We start from the raw sequence: 20,834 nt of genomic DNA on the forward strand, positions 1-20,834 counted from the left end.
AAAACACTAACAGTTCACTGATATATCCATTTTATTCAATTAACTTGATTTGTTAGATAGATGGTAGATTTCTTTGTTATGAATTAATTTGACATCATACTTGATGATTTTGTACATATGGAAATTATTTGTGCCCTAAAAATCATAATTTGGGGTTAGATACTAAATAGATTTTATAAATGATTTGCTAAAAATGTCTTTCTAATATAATAAAGTGTAAAACTTACCAATTCATATGGATGAAAGCCTGTTGAATTAAAGGAATTCCTAGATTTTTTCTATAAATAAACTTAACACAATATGGACACTTAGATTTTCTTTATTCATTGTAATTGTAAAATATAAACACAAAAACTTCCATTTGACATGACAGTTTGACATAGACAGGGAACAGGGATGTATTTAATAGAACAATTAAAAAAAAATTTGAATTATTAAATTTATATTTACTAAGGTATGAGAAAATTAATATTTAAAAAAATAATAAGTAAATTATTTATTTTAAATTTAATTTTGGGGTATTGATATGATTGGTTTTTATAGAAATTAATTTATAAGTTACACATTAGATAATATTAGATATTAAATTTGGTTATTTTAATAAGTTATATACTAGAGAATTTTATAAAAATATATTTATGTGAGGGCATTTTTAAGAAATTAGCATATAATAATTGTAAAAAGTTGTATTTTAGTAATTATAATGTGGTAGATATATTTAAGTGAGCCATGTGACTAGGCAACCAACTATACATGTGAGTGACAGACAGATATACATACTCTCCAAGTGACATTTTAAATAATTAGGAATATAAAGTGGGGTTATAATAATAATGTTAGTTTAAAATGTTTAATTTATATATATTTACTGATTTAAGTGTTTATTCTGATCTGAAAAGCCTAAATGTCAACAAAATTATCAATAGAAAATTAACGAATTCTCCAGAAGGCAGAATTTGACCTTTGTTTACGGTCGAACATTCGGAATAATGGTTATGTCTGTGGATCGAACATATACCGTTTCCAGAAAATTCAGACATGTGTTTAATGGAATAAATCGAACATGATTTCTTACCAAATGGTTCTGAAAGATTGAAAAGATATAAATACCCGTGATTTGGATTCAAGAGGGCAGTTTAGTAAGAAAGTCCATTCAGTTTACTATGAAGATCAGTTATGAGTTACAGTTACTATGATGGCCAGTTTTTTAGTATGAAAATTAGTCAGAGGCAATCAATCAGTTACAATTGTTCAATATAGTGAGTTAAATCAAGATTAAGAAACAGTCTAAAGAAAATATTATTGAAGATTAAAAATTATGTTATGTATAAATGATGATAATGGAAGAAGTATTAATTGAATATTAAAATTAAATAATATTTTTGATTGGATATTGATATATTGAAAAGAAGAATAAAAATAAATGCTGTTTGTTGGTTTGCTTGGTGGTTTATAAATGCTGTGAAGAAAAATATCTTAAATTGGTGGAAGCTGATAATTGGAAAAAGTAATTTCACAAAAACAAGAATAACCGAAGCACGAAGACATTGAGTGGTGATTAGAATCTATACAGTGAAAAACAGTTCATTTAGGCATTCAGTGACAGAAAGGTACAACATTTAGTTAATATAATTTAGTTAGTGTCATAACAATTTCAATTTTGAAGATAGTTTGTTTAAATTTTACATTGTCTATAGAATTTAATTAGTTCATAAGAATTTCAATTTAAAGATAGTTTATTTTACATTTACATTGGCTAGGTTAGATATGTATGTGTGTTTCATGATAGATATAATAAAGATAATTTAAAAAAGTACTTACAAACTAATTCTTTGAGAACCGCGATAAAAACCCTATATTATTAAAAAATACTCATTGCTCATCATCAAACAAACAATACATCAAAACAATATATATATATATATATATATATATATATATATATATATATATATATATATATAATGTATATATATATATATTTATAATATATATATATATATATGTATATATATATATATATTTATAATATATATAAAATTATAAGAAATACTGAAATCGACTACCATCACAATCATGCAATGAGAAAGACAGGCAGTCAATTTTTTTCAAACTTAATTTAGTTTAGTGCATAAATTTTTTATGTAAGTCCATTTTACCTAAGTTACTATATTATAAGAAGATGTTTCAAATGAAGTATCCCATGACTTTGGTTTGTATTTTAACCTCGATTACCTCATTATGCCAACACTGATGACTTAGTGTCTAACACATATAAAGTACTTGATGATCATTCAAAAATTAAAATTGACTTTTTTCTTGTTCGTTTTGTTTGTTTAAGTGGTCTATTTCTCAAAAATTAATTTTTAGTCTTTACTTTTGCATCGTACATCATCATCTTCACAGCTCAACTCTACGCAATTTACCGTACACTTAATTATGCAGATTCTTCAAATATACGAAATCTGTATATATGAAATCATACCAGTATCCGTATGTGCACAAGGAAGAAGTAAATAACCAAATCTCTTCAATGTTAAATCAAGGGATCATTTGACCAAGTCAATCGCCATGGTCCTCGCCCATTTGGGTGTGGCAAAGAAACCAGGTTCATCCGGTAAAATAAAGTGGAGGATAGTGGTAGATTATAGAAAGGTCAACGAGAAGACAATTAACGACCGATACAGAATTCCTCACATTAGCGATATTTTGGACAAATAAGGAAGATGTCAATATTTTACGACCCTCGACTTAGCGAGCGGATTTCACTAAATCGAGATGGCTGAAGAAGACATTCCCAAAACAGCATTTAATGTGGAAAATGGACACCATGAATATTTAACCTCTAACAAGATGCTTGGAAAAAGATGCAAAGATCGAACACACACCCGAATTCGTAGAATGCTTTGAAACATGCAGGAAATTATTAATGAATGAGCTGTTATTGCAATATCCAGATTTTTACAAACCGTTTAACCTCACAACTGATGCCAGCAACTTCGCTATCGGTGCAGTACTTTCCCAAGGACCAGTTGGAAAACCAATTGCCTTTGTTTTCAGGCCACTAAATAAAACCAAAACCAAGTATTCCACAGTAGAAAAGAAAATGTTAGCAATGGTGTGGTCAACTAAATATTTCCGACCTTACCTATTTGGAAGAAAATTTAAAATACTTTCAGACCACCGTTCTTTGTATTATCTATTTTTCCCAAACAAACCCAACTCCAAACTAGTACGTTGGAGATTAAAATTAGAAGAATTTGACTACAAAGTAATTCACAAAAAAGGCAAAGCTAATACAAATGCGGACGCACTGTCTCGAATCGAAATACACACAAAGGAAACTAAGGACATCGATTCATAAATTAAGGAAGTCTTTGATGATTTAGTAGACATGGAAGACGATGGATGGTCAACGACTAATAATCCAGATGCAGATCGAATTATCGACGAGATTGTCGAAGAAAAATCAACAGAACTAATTCCAGAAAACATTCTGGAAAACATTTCTGTTGAAAACGAAGATCAAAACATGGACGAAGACGGAAATGAAACAATACATACAGCAGTAGAAAACCCAATTCTTGGTATACCTATTGCGGAAAAACCACTTAACTTATACAATAACCAAATTATAGTCAAAATCGTCAACTACAATCCACAACCTTCAGCAATTATACAAACCTTTCCGAATAAAAGACGTTATCATATCCAGTTATCGAAAGATCAGTTAAAAGCTGATACCACAAAATTTTTTAAGGAACAACTCAACCCGAAAAAGAAGTATGCAATTTTATTTAAAGCAGAAGAAGAAATTTTTGCAGAAATTTGCGAAATTATTAAAAAAACTTTTAAACACAACGCAGATGACTTAGTAAAATGTAATATTTTATTGGAAGATGTTAACCTAGAAGAACGACAAAAAAAAATTATAAAAAACTACCATGAAGAAAAAACGAACCATAGAGGAATAGCTGAAATAGAAAGTCAAATAACAAAAAGGATATTACTGGACTAATATAAAGAAGGACATAGAAGATATCATAGACTTCCTCCCAAACCAAAATTCATGGTTACACCAACTCCCACTAAACCACAGGAAATAATTCACATTGATGCATTCCAAGCTGATGGACAGAAGTTTCTAACCATAATAGACGCATTTTCGAAGTATGGACAAGCCTACCCAATAAATGGAGAAAATGAAATCAATGTACTCAACGCCCTATTGATTTTTATAACACATCATGGACTCCCAACAATAAAAGTAGACGATAATGGTACGGAATTTCAAAATGGAGTAATACAAGAATTTACAGACTCTCATAAAATCTCAATTCACTATACGACACCAGAGAATCCGCAATCTAACGGGATTATTGAGAGATTTCATTCTAGATTAATCGAACATCTTCGAATCCTAAGGAACACCAAAGCAAAGCTCTCGATAAAAGAACAAATGCTGTACGCTATAATTGGGTACATTAATTCCATACATTCAGCAACAAAGTTAAGACCCACTAACATTAAACGAACATATCGACGCAAAAGATCCCTTTGACGTTGAAATACAAAAAATTAATACTGAACAATTATATCCAAAATCATAGAGAGATAACAAAGAAATTATACAAGGAAGTAAACCAGCATATACCAGCATGGAGAATAAAAATAAAGTCATTGAAAAGAGAAACAAATCGAAACAAGACCCTATTACGTATAAACCAAGCACAAAAATCTATACACGAAAAAGAGTTACCAGAAATAAATTACTTCCGCGATATTCCGCAAAACATATAAAAAGGAATAACGATGTGACTGTAAACATATCAAAAGCTACAGTTTATAAGAAAAACATAAAACATCAACCTAAATCAAAAACTAATTTTGAAACTTCCCCACAGGATCACCCTGACAATGGGAGAGGAAGTGAAGATCAAGGTCCTGAAAGACAACCTAGGAATAATTCCCCTCAACCTGAAATAAGCAAAGATTCATACTAGTACACACGATTTTATACACTTTTTCAAACTACTACCAATAAAGGAAGAATTGGACAAAATTGAAACCCAGTACGATGCAGTGACCACAGCAATTCAAAACGGATTTGGCCATCCATATTTTAGCAGTTTACAAAATTTCGACCAAGCTCTTAGATACCAATTAAAATCAGCTCAAGAAAAATTCTCATCAATCCTCCGCCTAGATGTGAATTCATAACCCCAATCCAGAGTTACATAAATTCAAGGACAACCATTCTAAAGGAACCGCTAATGCTTCCCAAAATTAAGACCATAGATATTCAAACAGCGATTATATTCAAACCATTAAGGATAGATCACATCCTCTTAGGCAAACTGCATGAACTCTCTAAGGAAGAGGAACATCTAGAGACAAATAACCCGAAATTATGAAACCATAGCCATAACCATTTTTGGATGACTCCTTTATATATCCTTATTACAATAATCTGCCTCTATATATGTTACAGGTATAAAACAAATGACAAAAAACCCAAATCTAGCGACGAAACTCCAGAAGAGGCCAACTCAACAGTTCTGTTCGTCCCTCACAAAATTTCTTCAGGGGATGGAGTAGTTACAGTACAATGACCGCTACCATCCAGTGAATTCTACCACGTGGATTCAACACGGGGCTACTGCTTGAACATTCTGGATTGAATTGCGACGTATCGGACAGCAAGATCAGCAATTATAAAATTATAAAAACACCATGTAAAAATCAATATTTTCAGTCTGATTTTAATTTATTGTGTTGTTACTAAAATCTTTGTAAATTGAAAATAAAAGTTTTAATTGTGAGATCAGTTTTTAAAAAAAGTGTTTTTCCCAAGAACATTCATAATTCGCATTTGTGTAAATGGTTTCTTTCTCATTTCAAATCAAGAAAAAGAACACCGAATTTTCTTTTTCGTCAGGTTCCGTCTTCTTGTCGAAGGTTGGAAATTAATATTACAATTCTAACTTTATTCACAGCTGTTCTAAATAGTTCAGTTGTTAAAAGTTCAAATCAATATCGCAAGTTTTTGAGCCAGGATGTTCAGCTTCTGCCCTGACAACGTTGCCTTTTATATATAGCTGCATTATGTTTTGAAACATTAAGTACTTTCGGGTGGTGATTATTTTTTCCCTTTTTTTATTCTCTGGAGAAATTTTGCTTTAACTACTCTGACAGTTTATGGTGTTTTTAAAATGCCTCGATAACACCTCATTACAATGGCCGCAAGCATCTATTTTAATTTCATTTCAATTTTTTTAAGTGTCTGTCTCTAATCCATTATTCTATTCTAGATCTTTTAAAATGTAAAACGGAAATTTCTAGTAGTTGGCTGTATATCATAGTTTAAAAAACTTACAATGAAGTAAAAACGTCTTTTTGTAAAATGATAATACTTTTTTTTACTAATAACATTTTTAAAAATTATCCAAAATGGATTTATATGACCATTAAATTACATAATTTGAGTGACGAACATTATAATTATCAAGACACTAGGTCGATGAATCTAATCCTTTATCATCGACCTAGTGTCTTAATAATTATATTGTTCGTTAGTATTATTAGTTCGTTATTAATGTGGGGCATGAGTCATTTGACAATCAAAGTGTAGGAGGAGAAATATTGAATTCACTATTAATTCACACAATTACACTGATGGGGACTTAGATGGCTGATATCTCACCTAGTCTTTGTTTGTAGGGTTCAGTATATTTCTTGAAATGGAAATCTTTTATCGTCGACCTCATGTCGCTTTAATTTTAATTATTAATACATTTAATATGTATTTTATAGTTCATGACACTTTTTTTATTTTTTGATTTTTTTAAGGAGCTAGTTTTAATTTCTGCTAATTAAGTGTGTACCACATTTTTTAAATTTAAGTCTATATTTAACCTCTTTTGTTCATTATATTGATGTGGTAATACTTAAATTTTAAATCTGATAAGACCAAAAATGCCAACTTCAATTTTTTAAAGAATCATTTTCTAAATATACCTATTTACCTAATCCGGTAGGGGCAGGAAGTTGGTCCTAGATTTTTCGATTGATTTGTTTACGATAACACCCATACCGTACCGATGCGACCAATCGTTGTTGCCGGAAAAGTATAATATTTCGTTACTAGTGAGAAGCTTGCCTGATACGGACCATTGGACTTTACTGACACCTAAGGTATTAAATTGGAGTTGGATAAATTTCTGTAAAAAAATTATCCAATGGAGGAGTTTGCTGTAAGAAGGATGCAGCTCCCATATTTGGTAATTGTTAGGAAATTAAAAAAAAACTGTTTTTTAATAAAAGTTTTTATTTTAACACGAAAGACATAATATCAATCGATGACAAACAGATTTAGTCAATACTTTGACTACAAGACGATTTTTAAGTAGATAATTTTTGAAAAAATAAGAAAAAAAAACGAAAAAAAGTTGAACCTGCATCTTTCTTGCACCAAACACGTGAAATAATGCTTCTTTACCATCATTTTTATAAAAAAAAAACAACAAATTCCCAACAAAAACTCTTTTATTCGGTTACAACAATCAAACGACTATGGTTTGTCTAATACACAAATACGAAAAAATCTGTAAAAAGGAACAGGTTGGTGTCAAAAAATAGCATTCAGAAAAAAATAAAACATTAAACACACTGGCAAACACATATTTCATTCATCTACCTGGTCTTCATCATCCGTTCCAGATTATTCGGTTTTCTGGTTCTCTGACATGGCTGCATCACTTGTGCGACGGGTGTAAACAGCCATTTGGTCTATAGGAACGAATTGTGTTGCCAACTGCATTACATCTGCATATTTGACTTTTTTGACAGGTATAGGATTGCAATAGACAGGAATATCAGAAGAAGCTGAGAGGTCGCTGTCAAGGTTTCTTAAGATTTAGAATAAGTGAAAACTCGGAAGGCCAGTAGATATACTAACTTTAATACCATCTAAATGTTCATTTCTGTACTGGAAAATTCGGTATTTGGAAATCTGAAATCTTTGCTTTTCTGCATCTGAGATAACTTTTTTAAAATATCCTTCATAGTGACCACTAAAGTTCAGGATCATATTTTGTTTTACCAGAATGGAAATAAACTGTTTGGATGATTGTTTAACGAAATAAGCATATTGTTGGAGGCTAAAAACGTAGTTTTTCTTTCTTAGATAGTAGAAGTCATAGGGAACTTTGGGTTTATATTTAGGATTGCTAATACTTTCTGATTCGTAAAGTTCCAAATAGAGTTGATTCATCTTCTTTACATTTAGATCTGGAAATAAATAGAATCGACGGGATTTTTTTCTATTACAATGCGATTCATGCCTTGAAAAGCTCTGGATGTGCATGTTCACATTTTTTTGTGTTTCGTTAGATTTTCGGTTGGGTCTATTTATATGCTTTCCTTTGTTACTAGGAGGCACTGCACTATCTGTGTCACGAAAATTTTGAGCAATGAGATCTACAGGTTTCCTTGATATGCCGTGGATTGAACCAAAAGCATGTCTACAAACTTGTTTGGATAGCTTACCCAGCTTTATAAAGTATTTGTGGGAACAAGTGCGTTTTACCTTTCATTAGTTTTTTTTCGAGTTCTTTGAATAGTAGTAGTTTGAATCAGCCCTCGTAAATAGGTAATTTGCAAATCTTTGTCGCCAATTTGGTTAAACTTTTGTAAGACAACTTTTCTTGTTTCTTAGTCCACATTCTACAAACACTTGTACCTGCAGTTGCAGTTCGATCCAGTTAATCTCGGCGCCTTCTGTATTTTTTTCCAGTTCGTATACATTTTCCCTTCTGCAATATTTTTTTTTTCATATTTCTTCTCCAGAGAGTGGAGTTGGCACTTTTTCTATTTTTGGCTACAGGAAAAACTGGAGACTCTTCCGTGGGGTCCATGTTGACAACAGGTTCAATGTGTTGTTTTTTTTACAGAGGTACGTTTTTTCTTTGGATGCTTCCTCCTAGCTGAAGGTCCTGCGACATCACTATTAAAACAACTTTCATCAGAGCTTGTAGGTTCATAGTCGGACCCACTAGCCCTAAACGGATCTGACTCGGTTTCACTCATTTTTACACGACGTTAAATTAAACCGCATGAAAACGCACGCCACGCAGTAATGATAGCGACTAACAAGTCAGAACAAATCAGCTGCCTCGCCGGCCCAGCGTCAATAGAAGATGACCTTGCATTCTACGAAAATCACCAAACATTCACAATCGTTTGGTGCAAAAAGGATGCAGGTCCGGAGCTGCACCCTTCTTGCACCAAATAAGTGAGGAGGCAAATCCATAAAGACGTATAATTTCTTTATTTATTATCGGATCTGCATCGTTCTTATACCAGTCAATCCGCCAATTTTTTTTTAATTATAGCATATGTTTCCACCCGAAACGGTTTAAGTATGAAGATGCATCCTTCATACATCAAACTCCTCAATTGTTGCTACGCCACTGGTAGCAAACAATTTCCAATTTTATATGATCTACCGAGGTAACTTTATCTAAGCAAATTATACAGAAATCGCTGGTATAAGCATTCAAAAGCTGTTTTTAACCATTGAAAACTGGTATCTAAAAAATCCTGGTTAGCAATCATTCAAAAGGAGTCTAGCTAATTAATAGAAAATTCGAAGAAATTTCCCCTGACCCTGATAGGTGACGCAGTGATAATTTGAAAGTAGTCACGTAGTCAAGCAAGATCAGCCACCAGACAGCTACACGAACTATTATGGAATAAAAAAATAACAAAAGAAAATAAAAGAAGAATCTATAAAACAATAATAGAAAGTATTGGGCTGTACGGCGCCGAACTCTGGGAAATAAACCAAAGAAACAAATCAAAAATTAAGGCCATGGAACTGAACTACTGGAGACGATGTTGCCAGCTCACTAGACTTGATAGGGTGAGAAACGAAGATATTCGGAGAGAAATGGAAATCGATCTAGACATAATAGACACAATCGAAGCCAAAAGACTTAACTGGTATGAACACTTTCAGAGAATGCCTGAAAATAGATGGCCAAAAAAAAATAGAAGAATGGACTCCGCCAACTAGAAGAAAACGAGGTCGACCAAGACGATCCTGGAGAGACGATGTCGACGATGCAATGACCGCCAGAGATTTAACAACTGAAGATTGCTTCGACAGAAAACGCTGGAAATTAGGATGCGAGAAGCGGCGCCAGCTGTAGAAGACTCGCTTGTTATATATATATATATATATATATATATATATATATATATATATATATATATATATATATATATATATAGGTCTAGGTTAGAATTTTCAACTCTGGCATAATAGTCAGTGTCACATGCTAGCCCAGCTTAGCTAGTCGCGTCTTGGTTAGAGTTTGCAATTCTCGCATATTAATCAGTGTTAGTTTAGTATTCGAGGGATCAACGCATTTCTGGTTTAAGAGTTTTAGACTCTCGCGTATTGAGTATACCTAGTTATTGTTATATAGCTCATAGTTTAAAGGCTTCATGTTTCCCAAACGCTCACTATTAATCAAATATATTAATACTAAAGAAAAAATCCTTGGTTTATGTGGCAATTTTGTGAGTAACATATTTAAACTGTAACAGTACTCTCGTGTGGTGTTTCGCAGACTCGTGTAATTTGGACAGTGATTAGCGGCTTATATATAAAAACTTTGCTCTAAAATTTTGTCTAGATCTTAACGTAGTTGTAGTAACAAAGTTAATTATTAAATTACGTATTGTTAAATGCTTGTGTTTTTATTTCCCACTTTATTGGGTGGTCCTTCGAATTGGAATTAATTACATTACTTAGTATACTCTAAATGGTAGTAAGATCGCCATCCTAATTTGTGGAACAAATCTTCCGTTTATTTCTACCAGGTGTCTTCTCATTTCAGCTATCGTATTCTCCAGTTTTTCTAGAGTGTGTAGACTTTTATTATTTCAAGTACCAACTTCCTTGGCTACTTTGAAGATTATTAGCACCCTTTAAGCATCCAAGGCCTGCCAGGGACTAAGAGTCTATGTAAAATTGCTAAGCCATGATTGGTTTTACAAGGAAAAAATCTAAAGTGGTCTTCCGTTGCATTTTTTTCACAGTACTATAACAGTTTAGACTGCTACAGTCTAAAGTCTACAGTGCTACAGTCGCACTTATAGTTCTCCAATAATGAACTGGTCCAGAAATAAGTTCGTTACGCTTTACCTTAGTAATGAGAATAGCTGCTGACTATTTAATTTGCTTTTAATAAACCCTAAAAGCTAGATAGTATTAGTACTCTAATACACAAATAATTTTAACCCATCTGCGCTGAGAACAAACCAACAATACACATTCGTATTTACTCTTGAGAAGTGAACGTCTTATGTGCAATGTGCAACCGATGTAGTTCCCATCCTACGGTCAATTACTAACCGATCAAACAATTTAGCAAATAGTCTACCAAGCTTACTAAAAGAAACATTTCCAGTGAAAGACCTAATAAAATTTCTTGAACCCATTAACGTTTTGTTTTTATAAAATATAAATGTATTAAATTTTGGTGCCATAATACGCATACCAAACTGTCTAATCCTGCTAACAAACTCTTCATGAAATTGGTTCTTCACCTTTTTACTACTTTTTACTTCACTAATAACATATAAAGCAAAATTTTCTAATAATTTCATGACTTACTCAAAATCACACAACACTGTATGCTCATTGTGACACTCTTCTTTTTTCTGAAAAACTTTGCAGCTCACATTATTATTTTGTTAAACATATCCACTATTTTTCAGTTCAGTAACTTCTCTACGGTAAAGACAATAACAAAAGCTTCACTTTCGTCGGTAACTCTTCAAATTTCACATAGTTTTTTGTGTAAGAAAAATTTAAAGCTGTTTGTTTATTTGGTAAATAATTATTTGAATAAATATTTAGCAATAAAATATAGTAAAAATGGTAAACCACTTTTCTGACGTTCAAAGCTAAATGGTTAATATAAAGTTGTAAACCAACAGTACCAACTCACTTCATTTAATGTTCACAACCTAATTTAGTTGGGACTTTTTTCGCTGGTTTCTGTTACATGTTCGTTTAAGAATTATAAGACAATCACGCATTAGCGATATATGAGTATTTGTAGAAGCAACAAAATCAGAGTTTATTGAACTCCTTAGGTATTATTATTGCATTTCTTTTAATTTTCGACCTTCTTCTGTATAGGTAATTATGAATATTCTCCTATAGGTCTGTTTATCAAATTTATTAATAAATTTCTTTGCTTTGGTTCATTCTGGTCTGCCTAGTCTTTTTTTCTCCTGGCTATGCTTTCATGCGCTATACGTACTTATATCGAGCTGTTTGCTTTTGATTGCCTCTTCTAGGTAATAGGATAAGATGTTAATATATTTCAGAAGTATATTTCTGCGATTCTGAGCATTTCCCCTTTTAATTTAAGTAGCCATATCCATATTATTTATTGCTATAGTATTCTGTATATACCTTTTGGTTATAATTTGTGAGAGTTTGATTTGATAGAACGTCATTTATGAGACATACAAGTATCTCAACTATATTTCGTTTGTTTCATGATTGCGCCTGTGCAAGTGTGCAAGCTCTTATTTCTTGTTCATTTTCTGTTAATAGAAATTTATTTTGTTGCCAACCAACATAAATATTCCGTCTTGTGTACGTTTACTTTTGAGCTCTATTAGATGTTTTATTTATTTTACTTACATATTTTTTTATTTCAGGACAATATTCCTTAATAATTATAACTGCAGCATTAACGGTCTTCGGATTGGTGCAGATACTATTTCCTCCATTTGATATACTGTTAAGTTTACGAATACGAATGACCCCTGGTAAGTACGGCGGTTATAATATTCTTCCTATAATGTTAGTTTCTGATCGTTGTTCTTATTATTATAGTTAAGATCTGCCCAAAGTTAGATCTAGCGTTATATATTGTACAGAAACGTAAACGTAAGTATTAAGGGTGCAAACAACAAGAGTAAGCAAAGATCATAAAAACCAATATAAACCAATAAGTAAGATAATTATTGGACTAACACATGAGAACTCGAAACCGGATTACTGAAAATGAGACCTTATTCTTGGATATTCAAACCGATTTTTTTTAAATAGATATAATTTGTTTTATAGCGTCAACCATATTATTCAATTCTATTAATTCTAAGAAGTCCTACCAGAAGTATACACTGGGTGAAGAGAATTATTGAAATGACCTAGGCACGCGCAAGATTGTGCTTCTTAATCTGTAACCTTGTAATTTAAGCCTTGGGCAGATGATGGCATCAAGAGCTAGTATATAAAATGAGAGAATATGGTTACAGCGAGGCCATGACTCGACTAGTGACCTCGTACCTTGGCGACCAAAGGTTTACGGTTCAAATAGGACAACTCATGTTCGAACACAGAGACCCGGAAATTGAAGTATCATAGGGGGTAGTACTGGCATTCCTACAGTAGAAAATACACAGGGCTGATATTACAAGTAGATCCAAAACTTGGTATTTATGCAGACGATACTGATATAGCGGCGAAACATAGAAACCGTCTTCTATTGGATACAATAGAAGACTGGTGCATCCAATAAAAAGAAGAAGAAGAAGAAGAAGAAGAAGTAGAAGAAAAACAAAGAACACTATTACCGATATAAACAAAGAAACTTATAAATAGGATCATACTACCTATAATCACAAACGCATAGCTCGCATGGGACACACATGGAAAACAAACAGAAAAAAGATACAAGCCGCCATAACAAACACTTGAGAGAAATAGCGAAAGTGTCCAAATATGAAGCTAAACGTTTGCTGTTTAGAGATTTAAAGCAGGTAAGACTACTCGAGATAATGGAATAAAAAGCCATGAAAAATTCGTTGAGCTTGAAATCATCCAAACCAGGTCCTACGAGAATCAATAGGGTATGCTTTCTTCCATAGATGGAAATGCAGAAGACCAACTCAATAAATAATAGCAAATGATTAAAAAATGACAAAATAACCACGTAGCTTTATCTAAAGAATCAATTAAGTTCAAATCACAAGAAGATAAACACTTTAACCAGCGTAAGGCATCGAGAAGATAAATATAATTAGACACCCCCTCCAAAAAAGTATCAAAACCAAACAAAAAACTAGCCTCGACCAACCGAAAAAAAAACTAGCAGAATGGCGCAAGCCACAAAAAATTACTCATAACACAAACTCAAAATGGAGACGGAGTGGCCCAAACTCTCGAGCGCTCACTCATCAACTAGACCCAGTTCGGAATGGGGACTCGGCGCCTGGGAAAACAAAAGCACAATGATGATATGTCAATTAAGATAATAGCAGGATTATATCGTCTCACGCTCTCAAGCCTAGCTAGGAGAAGTATTTCATGTGAAAGACTTTGCACCTAGGAATCCCATGTGACGAGCATTTTACAGATTTATAACCTCTATAGCGCATCAGCGCGCTATCGAGAGTGGAGGACAGTCTGGATCATTGGGGCGCAATAGAAGAGTTTCTGCTCTACTTGGATCAATCCCGTTCACTCCAATGAGTTACATCTGCATGTCATTTACCACAGGGTGTGTATATCTCACAGGCTGGGTTCAATTCTATTGCTTACTTGCTCGTAAAAAACCTACTTTGACTGCAGTTAAATTTACCAAGGAACTGATGACAAAAGTTAAAAATTAGATAGGCAGCCTAACCAATTTGATAAAATCAAACATACTAGATATCACACATGTCATCTGACAAGGATTTTGTATAGCTTTTATATAGCTATAGATTTTGTTTTGCAAAATTAGAACTTATGGACAAAAAAGTAGATAAAAAACTAGTATAAAAACTTACAACATGAGGTTAATCCATTAAATTTTCAAATTTACATAAACATAAAACTTAACTTATTAAAATTATATGGTTATGTAAGTACAATATTTTAATTTTATTTAATTTTGTACAAATTCATTATGACATTGATTATAGTATTCAAACGATTTGTGGATGACTTAATACTTGCTTTACCTACGGACAAAATAAATGAAACTTTACAAACTTTTAATAATTATAGTGAACATTTACAATTTACATGTGAAAAAGAGATAGGAAATAGCATCCCATATCTTGACATCAAAATCAAACGTAATGCACAAAATGTATTAAGCACTGAATGGTACAGAAAACCTATATTTAGTAACAGATTTATTAATTATCATTCACAACATCCACCTCATATGAAAATAAATTTGATATTGGCTTTAAAAAACAGAATAGTCAAATTATCACACATCAATAACATCAACAAAGGGTTATTAGAACTTAAAGACATTTTATTAAAAAATTCATACCCAATTAAAATAATTAACAAATTTTTATTGACCAATCCTAATAATAGAATGATTGACATGAATCAAACAAGAGAACCAAATCAACAAATCCTGCAATCTCAATTTACTTTCACATCACTACCTTACATACCAACATTAACACCCAAACTAACTAAAGTCTTTGCTAACTATTCTGATATTAAAATTGCAACTAAAAATGTTAAAACATTAGCATCATTGTATACAAAAACTAAATCATCTATTAGCATTATGGAAAGCTCAAATGTAGTTTATATAATACCATGCGAAAATTGTGATAAGTCATACATCGGACACACATCTAGAAATCTAATAGGCAGACTAACATCACATAAAAGTGACCTTAGAAATAATAAAAATACGTGTGCATTAATTGATCATGCAATTAATAAAAATCATTCATTTAATTTTAATGAAATTAATATATTAAGACGTGAAAACCAATTAAATAAAAGAGAATTCTTAGAAATGGTATGCATAAATAAATATCAATGCGTTAATAAAAAAACTGAAACTGATAAACTAAGCAATATCTATTAATACATTCTGTCTTACGAAAATTAATACTATAATTTTCTAATATTAGATTTTCTGACTATAAATACTATAATTTCAAAAAATTTAAATATTCATATTTGGCGCCACTTTGTACGTAACCATAATAACAATCAAGAGCTAGTTATCAACAACAAAAAATATAATAAACAGAAACGAGTGTCTTTCTGACATAAATCAAACATCAACATAATCAATGTCATAATGAATTTGTACAAAATTAAATAAAATTAAAATATTGTACTTACATAACTATATAATTTTAATAAGTTAAGTTTTAATGTTTTGTAAATTTGCAAATTTAATGGATTAACCTCATGTTGTAAGTTTTTATACTAGTTTTATACAATGCTATTTAATTCTAATTTCATTGTATTTACTGATACCATATTTTAGCATATCCTGAAGAAGCAAATAAATTTTGGGAAAGCTTGATAAAGAACAAAGAGTTTCACTTTCCTGCCCTATTAATGACTGCAACCTCAAAATAAAACTTTATTTTATATAACGTGTCAGTCAATAATACCTAACTTCTCATATTGGAGGTTGGAAATCATCATCGCTATTTTAATTTTATTGGCGGCACTTCTGAATAATTCTAATGAGCTGCAACCGAACCACTCCCTCAAATTTCTTAGCCAGGATATTTTGCGTCGTCCTGGGTTTCTCTTCCCTTGTATCTTTCTTTGCATAATTAATCTAAGTAATACGTACTTCTCGCCCCTCATTATATGACCCAGATATTCAATATTTCTAATTTTAACAGTTTTTATGACTTCATATTCTTTCTTTATTCTTTGTAACACCTCTATATTAGTTAATTTTTCAGTCCACGATATTCTGTGGATTATCCTGTAGCACCACATCTTAAAGGAGTTTAATTTTTTGATTTCAGACTTTTATTGTCCACGCTTCCATGCCGTATAGTGAAGTATGCCGTATAGTAAAGTAGGTTAGGTTCAATAACTAATATTAAATTTGAAACTAGATTTTATTGTCCATTGAAATCAACGTTTCTGCAGGAAACCCTTGGCTTTGTTAAGACTCTAAAATGTAGAAGATTAGGAAGAAAAAATTATTGTAAAATATATAATAAAACTTATCAAAACGTACAACGGGACACTGACATTAATTAATTGACACAAGTAAAAATTGATATCTGATATCTAATGGTTTTCTGATATTAGTATATAATTATTTTTGTATGGGCGTATCGTTGTTGTTTTCGAAAAAGGTAAAGTGGAGATATGTTAAGACTTTAAGAGTTTTTTATGATGGTCTATTTATTATTCTTTAAGTCAGATTGAAATATATTTTATTTAAGGTTCTGTGTATCTTTTCTGTCATTGATTGCGTTAATATTTTTTTTATTTCTATTGATTCGTATATATCCCTCTTCTTTTTGTTTTGCTCGGTTTTTAATACTTTGATGTTTTCAAAGTTAAATTTATGCTTTTTCACATTTTCATGTTTAGTGAGCGCACTGATGTTGTTCTGGTCATATTTCTGGTTTACCCGAATAGACACCTTCACAATTAATACATGGTATCTCGTAAACAACATGTGATTTTATATAAATATATACATGCACATTCCGTCATGTGCTCTATTGTTACTTAACATTTTCTAACCGCTTATTATTATTAGCGGAGTAATTCAAAAATGTGTTTTAGCTAAAATATTAAAAAATTGATTAAAGAAACAAATAAACCTTGAAATAAAGCTTTTGAAAATCTATGACATCTGATTTTTTTAGGTCTTCCAGCATATGATTGGTGGGTGGTGCCGCCAAAAGATGCCATAGTTAAAATATATCTTTTTAATGTCACTAACTCAGAGAGATTTTTAAACAAGACTGATAATAAATTAAAGTTAGAGGAAGTAGGTCCAATAGTATTTAGGTACGTATATTTTCCATTCAAGTAGAAACAAATATAGAGTGAACTACAAGAAAATGTAACTAACTAATACGCATTTATAAAAACATGTACAAGAATACGCAAACTCTCTTTTTGCGGTCTTAAAAGAATTTTAATACCAAACGTCTTAGAGAACTTCCTAGAGAAGAAGAATAAAATCTTCTTTAGTACAGATTAGTGGTGAGAGGTGACATTCGGAATTTTGCAGAAATAATAATTCGTGTTCGGTGATAACTTCAGCAATAATAATTGACTTATTTTCCCTTTCAAATAGGTAGGAAACATTATTTAAAAAATGAAAATATTTAAAAATTATCGATTTTTTCATAATTTCCTTGCTTATAACTTTAAAGGAATTCATTTTGGAACAAAGTCGCAACGAAATAAAGTACTAGGCCTTAAGTAAAATAATAATTCTTATTTTAGGGTATATTTTTTAAACATTGGAAATGGACTGCAAAAGATATCACTGTCTTCTAAAAAAGTTCATTTATACAATGTTTTTTAAAAGCAAAACAATACTTAATTTGAAATATAATATTTTCATCAGTTACTCTCTGAGATGAATTTAGATTCTTATCATTATCTTCGATTTTAACAAAGGGTTGTTTCTGATATTCACCACTACTTTTTCAATACTGTCAATACAATATTGCAATTTTACAGAGCAATGTGTTACAGGGTATCTATTCAATTTTCTGCAGTTCGTTAAATAATGTGTTAATAATATTTTCTAAAAGAAACCAGTACTGAAATAGCAGTAAAGGATCATTAAACTATTTGACGGATCTGGTCGCTTGAACTGTGGTCTCTGTGTTATATGTTGTAGGATTTTCAATATTTTCAAAACATTCTAGGATGCTCTCGAAATTTTCAAATAGAATGTATTAACGTGTTTGTAAGTAACGCTGTTGTTCTCCACGAAGAATTAGAAACAAATGTAAATATGACACCTATTTTACCATAAAGTATACAAACACTATGAGTGCTTGACATCGCGTTTTGCAGTAATTTGTTAAATATTTGCGCATAACAATATATATAAAGTGTATTTTTGTAAATTTCTCGGATTTTAACATTATCTGCTTCCAAGTTTCACGCATAAAAACAGCATCATCGTCTGTGCAATTCATATTTTGGATGAATCTTTTAAAATAGGATCAATTTGTTGCAAAATATAGGTCGATTGGTCCGTATCCCAACAGAATCTTGTCAGGCCATCTTATCCCATCAAAAATAACCAAGGGCTAATACCGTTTAAGTTTATATAGAAACAGCTGTTGTATCGTTTTCCATTAGTGCAAGAAAAGAGGACTGTTTTATTTGAATTAAAATTTGCTCCCTACATAACTGAACCATAAAATCCAGGAGCTCAGTTTGTATAGTTTTTAAATTGCTTTTAAATCCTTTAACTTCGTAAGCTAAGTAAATAAAAAAAGTGGACAGAATAAAATCTATATTTTTAGTAAGCGTCTATATTCTTTGTTTTTAGTGTTCAACTAGTTCTAAAAACAAACCTTTAATAATCAATGCTTCAGACTCATTATGACCACGTAGTGCATGACCGCATTTGCCGCACAACGTCAAAATATCTATGTTTTTTGACCGAACGTACCGATCTTTTGATACCATTTCGTTGTGTATATAAATGTTTTCGGCATATGCACTACTTAAACTAGAAGAGATATTAGTTGTAGCCAATAGCTAGAAGGTTACAATATTGTTTATATGTTAGGTCGACTTTTCGAGCTACTCTGTACCCATTTTCCCAGATGTTTCAAATCACGTACACCTTCTTTTGTCCAGTTATCCTCCCCTTAGATAACAAACAAACAAAACAAAATAAATCATTTTTTTTTCTCATATCCCTACAATTATAATATCTTGTCGTGAAAACAAGTCAAATTTCCGCGTATACCCTCCATTTTTTAACTAAGTTGCAATGATTTTAAATTCAATACGGGCTTAGACAGTTCAAAGAACTTAAGTTTAGTTTAATTGATTCCCACACCCTTATTGTCATTTCTTAAGACTTTAACTTAACTTTATCAGTACTTACAAACAATTATGTAGTACATATTTATGCAGAATACTCAACTAATCGAATGGTTAATTTTATATCGGGGTTGCTTTCTAAATACCCATATGAGCTCCGTGTATTGTCGCCAAAGTGACCAATCACGACACAGATTGTCACTTTGGCCGGCCAATCACAAAGCTCGTTATTAACTGCTTTCTCATTGGCCTCCCGGCAGAAGATTGCTGTGAATGCTCAAACACAAAGTGTATAAAAGAGCAGCACATCTTCCGATCGGGATCTAGTCGTCATATACTACTAGCCCCGCTAGACCTTGTTGGCTTGGTACCACTATCACACTATTTTGAGTTTTATTATTATTCCAGTAACCTATTATCGTCGAAGACGTCAAATAAGAGAAGACTTCATCCACTTTGAAGAAAACATTTGAAGCACAAGAACCGGCGTGTTGACTCCGAACGCTCCCTGCCAGTAAGACACGGCCTTTGAAATAAAAGAAAAGCCCCAAGTGGGCTTCTAATTGCTTTTCCGATCAGTGGTTGAGCTACGATAACGCTTCGTGGCCAAAAACCTTATGCAAATAGTAACCGTCCTTACAGGATCGAAAATACTGTTTACGAAAGGTAGTGACACGAAGCGAAAAGCAGTAGGAAAAGTCGACACTGCCGGCATTCCTGTGCCTCTCTCGAGGAGAGGGAACCCGACTACTCCACGAGGCGAGAAGGCCGGCATATCTATTGAATTCGAGACATACACCGTGCCCAGAATACTAAGATATACATTTAAAAGTCATTGTAAGAAAGCTCAAACTATTAAGTATGTATTCAGTTTATCAATTATTAAGTATTCTGGTTGCCGGTGTCCCCTCGTCAACCACAGAGGCCCTGCAAAACTCCTCATACGTAGAAACCGGAATCCCGTAAAACTCCACGAGCACGAGGATGG

General features: G+C 32.0%; 1 protein-coding gene across 10 annotated transcripts in view; it reads left to right on the plus strand.

Annotated features, from left to right (window-relative positions):
* Positions 1–20,834, plus strand: part of LOC140436940 (scavenger receptor class B member 1-like) — a 514,509-nt gene that overhangs the window by 403,588 nt on the left and 90,087 nt on the right. For all 10 annotated transcript variants that reach the window (XM_072526114.1, XM_072526115.1, XM_072526111.1 and 7 more), the window contains 2 exons: positions 12,745–12,855; positions 17,689–17,833. In XM_072526114.1, coding sequence (XP_072382215.1) covers positions 12,745–12,855; positions 17,689–17,833 — 256 coding nt within the window. The remainder of the gene's footprint in view (positions 1–12,744; positions 12,856–17,688; positions 17,834–20,834) is intronic.

Source organism: Diabrotica undecimpunctata, chromosome 3 (genome assembly GCF_040954645.1).
Source record: "Diabrotica undecimpunctata isolate CICGRU chromosome 3, icDiaUnde3, whole genome shotgun sequence".
Taxonomy (NCBI): Eukaryota; Metazoa; Arthropoda; class Insecta; order Coleoptera; family Chrysomelidae; genus Diabrotica; species Diabrotica undecimpunctata.